The sequence below is a fragment of the Sorghum bicolor genome, chromosome 6 (assembly GCF_000003195.3).
Source record: "Sorghum bicolor cultivar BTx623 chromosome 6, Sorghum_bicolor_NCBIv3, whole genome shotgun sequence".
In the NCBI taxonomy this organism is placed as follows: Eukaryota; Viridiplantae; Streptophyta; class Magnoliopsida; order Poales; family Poaceae; genus Sorghum; species Sorghum bicolor.
Window position 1 is genome coordinate 56,554,383 of NC_012875.2, and position 14,517 is coordinate 56,568,899.

At 45.1% G+C, this 14,517-nt stretch overlaps 2 protein-coding genes and 1 non-coding gene across 5 annotated transcripts; 2 read left to right on the forward strand and 1 right to left on the reverse strand.

The window, feature by feature from the left end:
• On the forward strand, positions 3,280 to 6,294 carry LOC8074719 (NAC domain-containing protein 21/22). Its single transcript, XM_002447064.2, has 3 exons — positions 3,280 to 3,634; positions 4,312 to 4,622; positions 5,555 to 6,294. The coding sequence occupies exons 1-3, from the start codon at positions 3,442 to 3,444 to the stop codon at positions 5,978 to 5,980; spliced, it is 930 nt and encodes a 309-aa protein (XP_002447109.1). The 5' UTR covers positions 3,280 to 3,441; the 3' UTR covers positions 5,981 to 6,294.
• TRNAV-AAC lies at positions 3,950 to 4,023 on the reverse strand. Its single transcript has one exon. It is a non-coding gene; the product is annotated as a tRNA-Val (tRNA).
• On the forward strand, positions 10,435 to 13,268 carry LOC8066794 (F-box/kelch-repeat protein At5g60570). Of its 3 annotated transcripts, none has more exons than XM_021462801.1 (3): positions 10,435 to 10,668; positions 10,799 to 10,867; positions 12,138 to 13,268. In XM_021462801.1, exon 3 carries the CDS (start codon positions 12,150 to 12,152, stop codon positions 13,044 to 13,046), a length of 897 nt encoding a protein of 298 aa, XP_021318476.1. In that variant the 5' UTR covers positions 10,435 to 10,668; positions 10,799 to 10,867; positions 12,138 to 12,149; the 3' UTR covers positions 13,047 to 13,268. The 3 variants fall into 3 exon arrangements, with proteins under 3 accessions (XP_021318476.1, XP_002447110.1, XP_021318475.1); XM_002447065.2 differs by having other exon boundaries at positions 10,436 to 10,668; positions 12,143 to 13,268; XM_021462800.1 differs by having other exon boundaries at positions 10,437 to 10,668; positions 12,091 to 13,268.

Consider the following 14,517-nt stretch of genomic DNA (forward strand, 5'->3'; position numbering starts at 1 on the left):
TCTTGGAGACTGAAACTTGATCCATTTATCTCCATCCCCTTCAAAAGCACGTTCTTCACAAAATTCAGACTTTCTCACAAACATGTTTCGTACACCTCAGTATACAACTATACATCACCAAGAAGCATCAGGCCATCAGCATGAAGAAATTCAGGCAGCATGTTCCTCCTGCTCGATCTTTTCCATGGAAAAAACCAGCTGCGGAGATGCTAGTTGCCAGTAGCTGCCTAGCTAGCTGGAAGCAAGCCAAGGAACCTTGCCTCACTGCGTTCGTCAAGCTTGCACAGCTATTGGATACCGCACGATGGCAGTGATATCTGGTCTTCCTGAAGCTGTTTCAAGTCATAACTTTTCAGAGAAGCAAACCAGAAACGCATCAGGGAGAGATCTTGCTTACGTCTTTTTGGCAGCGTTAATGGTAGCACCACAGATGACATGGATCAGTTCAGGTGTATCTATCACAATTGTGCTACCCAAACCTGCTCCAGCTGCATCTGCACCTCTGAAATTTTGACTTTGGCAGAGTAGTGACCTTGGACTTGGATAGGCCTTCTTGGTGAAATCCGCCTCACAGGATTTTCCCTTCCCTGAAAAAGACCGACATGACTATCTCTCGAGGTGGAGGAGGCCGGACAAACCTAACTGCTTATCAGTACCAGGTGATCAGGAGCTCAGAAAGTCGTGACGAGACCAAGTACGGTACATGCGATTTTCCACATGATCATGTTTGATTTTTTTTCGCAGGATAAGTCTGCTCCGCCCGTGTGCGCGCTACCGAATCAGATGGCGAAAGCCGCTGTTGGTTTGATTTGATCGGGGGAGTAGACTTTCCCATAGGTCCAATTTTCAGGCTTTTGCGTTCAAACTTCAGCTTCAGTGAGATGGATTATTGCTTTGCTGCCCTCCTCAAAACAGCATTTTTGTATATAATTTTTTTTTGCTGAAGCAGCCTTCTGAATTCTGAATTTTCAAACATATAGGTGACAAGTTGCTATAACAGATCTAGACATCTAGTAACAGCTATAACAAGTTGTCATCCTGGTACCTTTTTTTCGAAAAATGCTGGCAGAAAATGCCAAGCAAATATATCAATATAGAAGAGGAAACAGTCAAAGTACAAGTGAAAAAATCGAAAACAAACAAACCAATAGGCTCAAATGAGGGATATAGGCCTGAAGCAGCCTTAAGAATTGTGATTGTTACATATATTAAGTAACAAGTTGTAACAGCACAAGTTGTCATCATGGTACTCCAATCATCTGAAGCAGCCTTAAGAATTATGATTGTTATTACATTAAGTAACAAGTTGTGATAACAAACCTAGTATGAACTATAACAAGTTGCCATTCTACTAATCTACTTTACAGGTTTTAACCACTTTCCACTGAAAAAAGGGTAGCTGCTGATGCTGCTAGTTTCAACTGTCTACTAAGTAGTAGAAGGTAGGCCTTGTCATTTGTCAACTGCCCTACTCCGGATTCCAGGCTTCTGAAAACGTAGTATTTGAAATCTTCAGAATCAACCAAAAGCTGATTAAATATACTAAGCATAAATCCGTTTTGGTATTCTCTCGTCGACCGCATTTGCGATTTGCACACATCATTGCCATCGATATCATTTGAATAACTGCTCATCTCCTTTTCAATGGCATTTTAAAACATTTCCCTCTGGAATTAAACTCTCTCCCGCGGTTGGAAGTTGCTGAACGTAAAAGTGATTGACATGGTCTGGCAGGTCAGAGAACAGTAAACTGTGAAAATTTTCTCGAGGCCGACGAGTAGAGTACATCGACATCGGCTGATGCCCTAAAACATGCGGATGTTGCAGACATCATCGACGACATCTCGGCGCTGTCAGAAGACAGTGTTTGTTGGGCAGATTTGGAATAATTCTCTACATGAGGAAGCTCCTATTCTGATCGATCGAGACATCTCCGTCGACGATCTGATGTTTCATGAGGAGTTCCTAGAACTTTCAATTTTACCCCCGTCGAATATTGATTTCTCTCCAGGGGAAAAAATGCATGTATATATATAGGCCAAACCGACCACGCATCATTCCATGCCTAACTTGATGATGAGCTATACAGCCAGCAATTTGCCACGGCGTATGCTTAATGCTTATCATCGTGAACGCGTCAGTGAGTCATCAGTTTCATAACCTCTTGGGCTCTTCGCTCTTGAAGAGTTGGAGCCTTGTTGGGGCAGCGTGGCGGAAGTATATGCAAGATAAGATAGGAGCTCGATCTGCGCCTGTGACCGCCAGTAGGAAGAGATGAGCATCATCGCTTGAGCCCTATGAGCCCCTGAGCAATCAATCATCTCGTGCCGTCGTGCACAGCTGGTCGTCGGGAAGAGACGCGTCTCTTCCGCCCTGTAACCATCAGGGACAGATGCAATGCAAAGAGTACAGCAGGACAGAGATGCCGGCGCTGGAGCATGACTTCCACGTCTCCCGGTGGCGTGGATCGCCGATCCAGCAGCGGCGGCCGCCGTGACATGGCGCCGTTAGCACGCTGGCACCTGCCACCGCGATCCATGTTGGCTTTTCGTTTGGCTGCCAAATCGTGGCAGAAAATGTTGTTCGTTAATTTGTTGTGAGAGAAAAACACTACTGAATAGCTGATAGATTCGGCTGATAAGTTCAAGTGAAAGTTGGATCGGAAAGTGAGCAGTAGTTTGGAATTGGATTGGGCGTGATGTTACCTCTGAATCATGATGGCTGGCAAGCATTATCAGTTGCTAATATGAATGACACTGACAACATTTTGATCGAACGGGTCGTCGTCCTTTCCGGCATCCTGCAACCGTGGATTTCTACGACTCCAATTTGCTAACGCGTACTACTATGTATTGTCACATGTTCCGTCGCAGTAGTTTTTCCTTCCTATATTACACTGAACTGTCAACTGAACAATAGACGCATGAACGGCGCAAGGACGGAGTCTAATGAGTCTGTACGTATCCCAGACGTTACGGCACACACTGCAGTAGGGAGGAGAGATACCTCCGTACGTATGCAAGCTGCAAGCACATGCATATCCCCATAGACCACATAGCTAGGCTGTGTACTCTGTATTCGAATTGGAACCGGGTACACTGGGCATCATGGTCATGGATGACGTGGCTTTGTGTTTTGTTTTTTTGTGCCCAAAATTAACCAAGGTACCCTCACACCAGATACTATCAAACAGTGCCAACCCTTTGCGACATGCTCGGGAAAGGGTCCCTTGCCAAGATTTCCCTATTTATACCCAGCCCCGTCCTGGGTTCTGAAAGACTGAAACTGCTGAAGACGCCACCATCTTCGTCCCTGTTCTTCTTCCTGCCACCATCTTCTTCCCTGTTCTTCTGCCTCTCGTCGCCCAGCTCCCAAGCCTACGTCGTCAAGAACGGCAGGGCGCGTGTGTGTAGCAGTAGCCTACGGGCTCGGAAAACCACCATGAGCTTGATCAGCATGATGGAGGCGCGGCTGCCGCCGGGGTTCCGGTTCCACCCCAGGGACGACGAGCTCGTGCTGGACTACCTCTGCCGCAAGCTCTCCGGCAAAGGCGGCGGTGGCGGCGGCGCCTCGTACGGTGGCATCGCCATGGTCGACGTCGACCTCAACAAGTGCGAGCCGTGGGATCTTCCAGGTACTTGTCAGGCCCAACTTTGTGCGCTGTGCCATATATCGATTTGCTGCAGCAGGTTCTATGGTCCTGCCTGTATGTTGCGCATGCACACTTGCACGGTAGCACCGTAGGAAATTAGTGGTTGCAATAATAGCCGGACATAGTTGCATACTACGTAAAAGGGAATTAATAAAATATGTAAAAGGCAAAAGTCATTAAAATAAGCAGGGAAATTTCGTAGAAGAATAGGCCATTCTTCGGTTAGGCCCTGGCCGCCGAATCAAGCAGATTGTAGCAGAAAGTGAACCTGCCAAAAAAATAGACAAAATGAAAATTTGGCGTCGCCCGGGTTCGAACCGGAGACCTTCAGTGTGTTAGACTGACGTGATAACCAACTACACCACGACACCATTGATGCTTAAGACCTATAAGTTTTTTGGATTAATAACTTACTTAAATATGTAAAATTTGGAGAGAATTCATCCATCTCTGCGTCCACATGGTGTGCCAGCTGCCAAACAAAGTCTATGCCAATTTTATTTGCTATTTCTTCACAATGCTAGCTAGTCGTATACGACCGGTGGTTCCCTTTTTCCAAGGATGCATATGTCCTAGTTTGAAACTTCCTACCATGTAGAGAGAGAGATCGAAATCGAATGAAGCTAACATAAGAAGTCTTTGTGCATGACCATGATCAGGCGAGGCGTGCGTGGGCGGGCGCGAGTGGTACTTCTTCAGCCTGCACGACCGCAAGTACGCGACGGGGCAGCGGACCAACCGCGCCACGCGCTCCGGCTACTGGAAGGCCACGGGCAAGGACCGCCCCATCTCCATCTCCGGCCGCCGCCGCGGCGGAGGCGGCAACGGCGCCGGCGCGCTGGTCGGGATGCGCAAGACGCTGGTGTTCTACCAGGGCAGGGCCCCCCGCGGGACCAAGACCGAGTGGGTCATGCACGAGTTCCGCGTGGACGGCCCGGCCGTTGCCGACCGCCCCGGCTCACCTCTCCAGGTACGTATACTCCTACGTCTACGTGCGTACACACGCCCGTTACATGGGTGCCCTCGCTTTGTCTCTGTCTGCATCTGTTTCGTGTGATTCAGAGAGTGCAGTGAAGTATTGAGTATTAAGTAGCTCTAGGACGTATTAAACGACGCACTTGGTCAGAAAGCATGTAAAAAACAGCTGAATTACCATGTTAGTTAGTTAGTTAGTTAATTACCATGTTAGTTAATGTCGCTCGTGCGGGAACGAATGAAGCTTCTCGTTTTGTTGAAATATTTTGCCCATCACACACACACACACACACACACACACACACACACACACACACACGTCTCTGTTAACCCCATGCATGTTTCTGTCAGACAAACAACAAAAAAACGCAATCTTTTTTCGTTTTCGCTGAGGCTAGCAAGAGATCCTGCTCTCAACATTCTGATGTGTGAATATGTGATAAACTAGTCGAGGTCGAGCCACTTGGCAAATGGCAATCATTGGAGCTGACCCGGTCCAGCCCAGCACAATGATTCCAAACCTGGTACACATCGTCGCCAATCCGTTCCAAGGTAGTTCAGTGGTTTCTTTCAAAGGGCCACGCATGGTGCATCAGCATCACTAAATTACCAGCAGTGCAGTACGTGCGCAAAAACATTTGAAAAGGTTTTGACCCCCTGTATATGCCTGTTCTTTACACGCCAAGTTGGACTTTCTTTTTTCATCGATATGACATCCAGTGGATACTCCAGCGTATATTCTGTTGTACGAGTTCCAAACTTCTTACTGATGATCGTTGATCGATCAAGCAACGAGTTGCGTTTTAGCAGACTCCAGAGAGTTCAAACGTGGATGCTACCCATGTTTGATCCGATCAATATCATGTCTCATTCACATGCTCTGAACTTGTCAAATCTCACTGTCTGAATTTTTGTACTCCATTGCAGGAGGATTGGGTCCTGTGCAGGGTGTTCTACAAGAGCCGAACTACCACCACAAGACCGGCGGCAGGCCCCGACGAGGCCGGGCCACTGTCCAGCGAGCTGATCGGCCTGCCGATGCCGCAGATGGCCCCTGCCGGCGACGCCTACCTGTCCTTCGACAACACACCGGCGGCGGACGGTGGCTACTACTACCACCACCAAGACGCCGACCTCGCGGACGCGCACCACCACCTGCCGCTGCCGGCGAGTAGCCTGTCGAGCTTCCGGGACCTGCTGAGCAGCATGGTGGAAGGCAGCGACGCCGCCGTCCGGGGCACGACGGAGCTCCACCTGCAGGGCTGGACGGAGGCGGCCTACGCGCAGCAGCAGGGCGGCGTGATGTCGTCGCACTCGCAGCAGACGTGGAACCCGTTCCTGAGCTCTGGATGACGGCACACAGCTGAGCTGGGCTAACGTGTGCTGTGTGCATGGCAGGCTTCGCGTCTGTAGTGACTAGTGAATAGTGAGCAGTTTGCTTTGTCTTCTTTGGTTTCTGTAACTTTTGATCTGCTTACTGCATATGATCTCTGCCGTTTGTTAGCCGTAGGGTAGAAACCCACACACAACGGATAGGTGGAATGTCTTGGTGACTATTAGCGCAGTAACTTTTGTACAAAGGATTGTTGCAGAAAATTGCTCCTTGTTTTTCCACCTATATATACTACACAATCTATCCCTAATTATAAGACATTTGACTTTTTTCATCAACTTTGGCCATTCGTCTTATTCAAAATTTTGTGTTTTGTTGTGGATTGGTTTATTAATAAAAAGTCTTCAAGAATAACTTAAATTTAACTATATTTGTACAATTTTTTAAAAAATAATGAGTGAACAAATTTGGGGTAAAAAAAAGACAAATTGTCTTATAATTTAGGATGGAGAGAGTACCAATTTTTGCAGTCCTTAGATTTGTGGATTGTCATGATATTATATTATTATCATGGAGGTGAATATACGCCTATACGGACAGGGCACGCGAAATAGTCATATCGCACGCGGGCCTGATGGGCTTGGCCAAGTTCTTTTAACGCGCCTCGTGGGCCATAATCAAGACGAAAGTCATTTTATTGCGATTCATCATTCAGTTGGGCTGGAGCGAGAGCGAGTCGACCGCCCTTTCAGACCGATTTGCCTATAGAATTGCAGTGCCAAGAGCCCGAGATCCTGGCCAAACGATCCAATAACTAGACGACTACGACGTGGGATCTCTGATCTCGGAGTTGATTTTTTAGATAATGAAAAAAAGTTTCCGGCCTCTGCAAGCGTACACAGCCAAGTTCTTATAACATTTCAGCTAATTGCTGTAAAAAGAGGGAAAGAGAACACGACTAGATCAAAATGATTATAATAAGCAAAGTCTATTATTTCTCCTCCATCCGCTCGTGCAATGCAACAACTTCTAGTGTTCGGCTCGCCAGTCAAATGGTTTCCTTTGCATCCTCACGCTGTAACAACACCCAAAATGGCAAAATCATGCCCAGTATGTGGAGAAATGGCGAGGTGAGACAAATAAGTCACTGCACAATTAGCAAGGCGAGAGATAGCCAGATTTTAGGACTCTCAAATAAGTCCCACACCATTGTACAAGTTTTTTTTTTCAAAAGGGCAGCAAAGGCTTTGTCGCGATTTCTATTAGACGAAGAAACAAAAAGACAAATGCAAGCCTAGTTTTTTGAATGAAAACACCAGAGAAACCATACAGCTGAGGGGAGTGTCGTACTTAAGCCATATAACTCTAAAACAACTAACACGACCCACGCACCACTTGCAGCGTGGTAAGAAACTACTTAACTAAACTCCGCTACTGAATACTCCGGTGAACAACACAGAGCCAACTCAACTCATGTGGTAACTCAACTTGGTCAAAACCCGAACCAACTAGAACATGCACAACAAACAACTAGCATAAAAAATACTTAGCAAAGAAAAAGAGAACAGAGAAGCCAAACACCCCTAGCAGATCCTCCAAAAAGCCTAGGACTAGGCAGCGCAGAAGGGGTAGTAGAGCATAGTAGGAATGCCTCACGACGCTTGTAAGAAGAACACGACGCAGACGATGTTGACGTCGCAAGCCCATAAGGAAATGTTTTCACCAGCAAATCCAAGGATGGATGGGGGAAGAGGTACAAGAAGGACGCCTCCAAAAAAGGAAGCAACGTCCACAAACGTCGCCTTCAAGGCTTTCGCCATGACAACTCACCCCTACACCACCACTGGCCTCCGTAATGGAGACAATCACAAAGGAAGGCACCAGTGACAAACGTGGGCGTCCCCGCCGACACCCAATGCCACCATGCGTACCACAAGTGTCCTCGTAGCAAGTGCAACCAAATGACAATGCCCCGACCAATCACAGTGATCACAAAGAGCCAGGTGGAGCTGCAAACCAACCAACCAAGAGAGGAGTCGGACGAAGCACGCCGAAGAGGAGACCCACCGTCGGAAACGGTCGAAAACCAAACGAGGGTTGCGGCAAGGAAGACAGGGGATGACGGGGGGAAGAAGGGGCCCATGGAAGTGGAGGTAGAAGCCCCAGCCACCCAGTCCGCCAACCCCAACCCCTCGGTCACAACCAATCGCCCTCCACGTGGCCCTGCCTGTCGGACGTGCCTATCCAGCCGTCGGACATATGGATCCAGCCGCCGACAACCCGAGGCTGCCAGCCCACATGGATACTGCCCGCCACTGCACCATAGTCCGCTAGAGCTTGTGCCACGCCAAAAACATAGGATGCGCTTGCACCACCACCATGCCACTAGAGCCGGATCTAGCCAGCGGGGAGCCAGATCCACCCATAGGGAGTCACCACCATGAGGAGCATGACAACAGTGCAGGTCTTCATTGTGTGTGTGTGTGAGAGAGAGTGAGGAATGAAGAGGAAGGGAGACGCACGGCTGCCGTCGTCCTTGCCCTCCACCGGAGCTCCCGCGACGAGCTCTGGCAGTGGCCGAGACGGGAAGGGCGGATAGATGGCCTCAAGTGTGAGGGTGACGGTACCACCTGAGTCGCCCTCGAATGAGAGCGACGTGGGGGCCAAAAGGTGTGCTGGCGCTGTCATCGTATAAGTTATGCTAGTAACTTATAATGTTTCTTTTGTTCTATGCATAGATTAAGTAGTTGTGTCTGTAGAAGTTATGTATTAAGTTGACTCATGATTACATGGAACTACAAGGTAATGTCGAACTTCTAGGGGATATAGCTACAGGATATGAAAAACATTGTGATGAATCAAGCGATACTATAGGGGGAAAAAAGCTATGGATCCATAATATACAAGATGCAACATCATCTCGAGCTTAAATATATAAGAGAGCAGGAACTGGATAAAGACTTGAACAGTGGTTTTACCACCAATAATAAAGCTCACACAGATTTGACTGAAGACTACTCCTACTTGATTTGGCCTTAACTGAAATTGGGTGACCATGCAGATATAAATCTAGTTTTTAATAAATTTATTTAAATATATAAATATTATACATATTTTTTATAAATAGAGTCAAATTTGTGGTATGGAAAAAACGACAGTACTTGGTATTTCAAAGCTGTTATTTAAAGATATAAATATTGCACATGCGGTACCTTGTGGCGCAATAAGCCAACAATAATAGTGCAAAAAACTTTAACTTGATTTATAAAGATATGTACAATATTTCTAACTTCAAATACATTTATTAAAAAATTAGATTTAAATATATATAATGATACTAATTTTATATTATAAATATTAACATTTTTAATAAATATTTAATTAAAGTTTTTTTCGAGAAGCGAAATGACAAATATTTATGAATGAAGAGGTAGCAAAACAGTACAACAGCGGCACTGTGCCAGCATGCTGCCGCATCAGGCGCAGCACTGTTATCATTTTTGCTTCTCAAAAAATAACTTTGATTATATATATATATTAAAAATAGTAATATTAATAATATAAAATTAAAATTAATAAATAGATATTTAAATTTAATTTTTTATTAAATTTATTTGAAATTAGAAATTGTATCTTTTATAAATTAAGTCAAAGTTGTTTGCACTGTTATTTGCGACCGCATGCTTTTAACAGCTTTAAAATACGGAGTACTCCTTTAGTTCCTATTTAACTGTCGTTTTATCCATATCACCAGTTTGACTCGATTTATAAAAAATATATACAATACTTATATCTTTAAATAAATTTGTTAAAAAACTAAATTTAAAGATCTTTCTATTAATATTAATTACGTATTTTAAATAACTTTGTCATATATATTTTAATCAAAGTTATTTCTCAAGAAATATAAATAACAATTATTTTAGGACGGAATACCCTGCTATGATGGGGGTGGGGAACGCCTAACCCACCATGGATCATGGCCGGCAGGGGTCTGGTGCTGCATGCCACGTGGCAGTTGTAGCCCGCCGTTATAAAAGCGGGTACAGTTTATTTGTCCCGCCATACATGGTGGCCGGCCAAACGGACTACTTTTTAAAAAAATTTCGAAACCAGATTAAGGCCGTGTTTAGTTCCTGATGCGAAATATTTCGCGACACCGTAGCATTTTCGTTTGTTTGTGGTAATTATTTTCCAACCATGGACTAACTAGGCTTAAAAGATTCGTCTTGTCAATTTCGACCAAACTGTGCAATTAGTTTTTATTTTCCTCTATATTTAATATTTTATGCATACGTCTAAAGATTCGATGTGACGAGAAACTTTGAAAATTTTTAGATTTTCGGATAAAAGTAAACAAGGCCTAAATTTGAAATATGTTTCGAATTTACGTTAAAAATATATATAAAAAAAAGTCCCCCTCGCCGTCGCAGTTGAGCAGAGAGCACCCCCGCGGCCGCCCCCCTCTCGTAAAAAGCTACCCAGCCCAGGCAGCCACAGCACCCCAGCAGCCACCACCACCACTACTACTCCACTACCAATTGTACTGCTACTAGCTAGCTACTGCAGAGTGGTAGTACTCCTATATACTAGCGGTACTGTAAAGAGGCCGGGTTAGGATCTCGCTGGTTCGTCAGAGTTCTTGATTTTCTTCCCCCTCGCTCCATCGGACCACCGCTGTCCCGGGCAAGAGATCCGGCCAACTCAGGTGAGCTCTCTCGCCGCGCGCCCGGCGCCGCCCGCCGAGCGGGAGGTCGCCACATTTTCGTTCGTTTTTTTTGGGCAAGGTGACGGTGACGCGGAGTGTAACCGCTTTCCTCGTCGACCGTACCTCGCAGGTTGCTCGGAAGGCCGGCGAGCCGCGCGTGCCGGTGGACCGGATCTCGCCGGCGGCGCGTCTCGGCGAGGTGAGGCGGTTCAATTCTCTCGTGTTCATCTCTTTTCGTTTCCGTTCCAAAGCGGGGTGCCGTTTTTTTTTTTGGGTTGTTATTGTTGTCTGTTAGTATTATTAGTTTTTTCCTTTGCTCTTATCGGTTTCAGAGTGTGTGCAAACTGAAACCGAAGTGGTGAGCTGCCAAAAAACTTATCTTTTGCTGGCGGCGTAGTTCCTTCTAGTGGAGGTCTGGACTCTGGAGACAATGGCAGTGAATTGGTTGGGGAAAGGTGTTTGTTTCCTTTCACCTTTGGGAGGTGGAGTGGGTTGGAGCCCGAGAGCCCCTGATTTTTAGTGCATTTTGTTGTAGAGTAGCCACATGGTCTGTGTTGTTTTCTGCTGGTTGATGAACCGATTTTCAGTTTGAAAATAGGGTGGTATTTTTACGGCATCTGGTAAATCTTTGCTAGTTTCTTCCGTGTTCGTAGAGTGAAGGCTTATGGCCTTTTGCCTTGCGTCTGGAACAATAATAATGACTAATGGAATCAGCGGGGGAGCATCCGTATATTTTATTTTCTTCAGTTTTGAGACAATGATAACAGAAATGTGCCAAGTAAAGTGCTCTCCCATCTCCGCATTTCTCTTGTGAAACTTGTTTAAGACTGTATGCGCATTAAGCTTTGTTAAACCAGGAATCAGTCGAGTTAGCATTGTGTTGGAATTTTTTTTTTAATCTTGTCCACCTGTTTTGTGACAAATGTAGCCTAGTCATGGTTACGACTCATCATGTGCTTGCTCTTGTGTGATTTATTGGTTGATTGATATGATCTGACTGAATTAGGAGTCTGTCGTGCAGCAGTATTCTTGCTGCCTTCCTGATACTGTTATCAACAACGAAAGAAGAGTAGCTTTACCTCAAAGAAAATTTGTATGGGAGAGTATCTTTGAGATTTTTAGCGCTGTAGTTTAGAATTTTAGTTGATTCTGGATACGGCATAGGTTGAGATCAGCAATGAAGATCCTATGTCTTAGCAAGCGTTCAAATATGAAGTTAGTTTTTCTGTGTCCTAGTATCTGCCATGGAAGTATAAGTATCTTGTATCTAATATGAAGTTAGTTTTTCTGTGTCCTAGTATCTGCCATGGAAGTATAAGTATCTTGTATCTATTATATGCTCTGCTTTTAATCCACAATTTGTGTGAAACTTATCAAAGAATGTTATGCATTTTCTGATAGTTTGTCTCTTGATTTTTCCAGTGTGGGCCTCTGAACTTTCTGACCTTGAGTCCTCGATTTTGTCATAGATCAGACAAATAATGGAAGAGTTACAAGATTGCAACTCGAAAAGCCTGGTTGTATTTGATCCCGCTTGGGAAGCATTTGATCCTTCACGGAAGCGGTGGATGAGGCTCCCAAGAATGCCATGGGACGAGTGCTTCTCCTGTGCAGATAAGGAATTACTTGCCGTCGGAACACAGCTGCTTGTCTTTGGCCGTGAATATACTAGCCTTGCTATTTGGATGTACAACTTACCGACTCGCAGTTGGTCCCCATGCACTCCAATGAATCTGCCCCGCTGCCTTTTTGCGTCGGGAAGCTCAGGTGAGATTGCTATTGTTGCTGGTGGGTGTGATAAGAATGGACAGGTGCTGAGATCTGTTGAGTTGTACAACTCAGAGATTGGCCACTGGGAGACTATCCCAGACATGAACCTGCCCAGGCGGCTCTCTTCAGGTTTCTTCATGGATGGCAAGTTTTATGTCATTGGGGGTGTATCGAGTCAGAGGGATTCATTGACTTGTGGAGAGGAATATAACCTTGAAACAAGGACCTGGAGAAGAATACTTGATATGTACCCTGGTGGAACCAGTGCATCTCAATCGCCTCCTCTTGTTGCTGTTGTGAATAACCAGCTCTATGCTGCTGATCAGTCAACAAATGTGGTCAAGAAGTATGACAAGGTAAATAACGCCTGGAACATAGTGAAGCCATTGCCTGTTAGAGCTGACTCATCCAATGGTTGGGGTCTAGCTTTCAAGGCTTGTGGCGATATGTTGCTGGTAATTGGAGGGCATAGAGGACCTCGTGGCGAGGTAATACTGCTGCATTCCTGGTGCCCCGAAGGTGGGGAAGATGGTGCTGATTGGGAGGTTCTCTCGGTGAAGGAACGTGCAGGCGTCTTCGTTTACAACTGTGCAATAATGGGGTGCTGAGTTACCTTTGCTTCAGTACATGCCGCTGGTTTAGCAAGCCAACCATTTCTTGCTGCCATTTAGCTACCCTTTATAATGACTTGTAATTCAGAAATGACACACCCCCCATTTCGCCGAGCTCTCAATTGATGAGTTCAGTTTACCTGGAACTACTATTTTTCTGTTAAACTCTTTCAGAATTCTTTGTTCTTGTCCAGTATGAATTGTATGCAGTATTCTTTATTCACCATTGTTGGAACCCTAGGTGTGCCTACACAACCTGCATGCCGCCAGAGCCGGACCTAGCCAGCGGGGAGCCAGATCCACCCATAGGGAGGCCGAATCCGGGCCGCCAACCACCACCATGAGGAGCACGACAACAGCGCAGGTCTTCACCTGGAGAGGGAGAGATAGATAGAGGGAGGGAGGGAGGGAGGGAGAAAGAGAGATAGAGAGGAAGGGAGACGCCTGGCCACCGCCATCCTTGCCCTCCACCAGAGCTCTGGTGGCGAGCTTTGGCAGCGGCCAAGATAGAAAGGGCGAGGGAGGGCCTTGAGTGCGGGGGGTGACAGGCTAATAGCGCCACCCGAGTCACCCTCCGGGGAGAGCGACGTGGGGGCCAAAAGGTGTGCTGGCCCTACCATTGTATAAGTTATGCTAGTAACTTATAACGTTTCTTTTGTTCTATGCATAGATTAAGTAGTTGTGTTTACTGCATGGCAATTTAAAAGGACAACTCACTATAGAAGTTGTCTATTAAGTTGACTCATAATTACATGGAACTACAAGGTGATGTCGAACTTCTAGGGGATAGCTCGAAGATATGAAAAGCATTGTGATGTATCAAGCGATACTATGGGGAAAAAAAGCTATGGATCCATATTATAGAAGATGCAAGATCAAGAACTTAAATCTATAAGAGAGTAGGAACTGGATAAGACTTGAACAGTGGTTTTATCACCAATAATAGAGGTCAGAAAGATTTGACTGAAGACCACTCCTACTTGATTTGGCCGTAATTGAAATTGCGTGACCACGAAAAGAGAGAAAAGAAAGATAAGAGTTAGCTTTAATCAGAGTTAAAGTTCATCCCAGTAGATAGAATAAAGACGCGTCAAGTAAAAACAGCTATAATAATGATCAAATAAATGAAACTATTAAAAAAGGCATTTGAATAAAAATTTAAATACTCCTTCCATCCCAAATTATAAAGTATTCTGAGAATCTTGCATAAAGCATCTTAAGTTTGACAAAAATTGTAAAAATAAATTATAAAGATTTGTGACATCAAATAAATATATTATGAAAATATAATTAACGAAGAACCTAATGTTATTTAGTTAATATCATAAATGTAAAGCAAAATACTCTCTAAGATTCTTATCATATAAATTTATCTTATCATATAAATTTGGTCAAACTTAAAATACTTGGACTCTCTAAGATTCTTGGATGTCTAAATTGATATGGGATGGAGGGATTACAATAATAA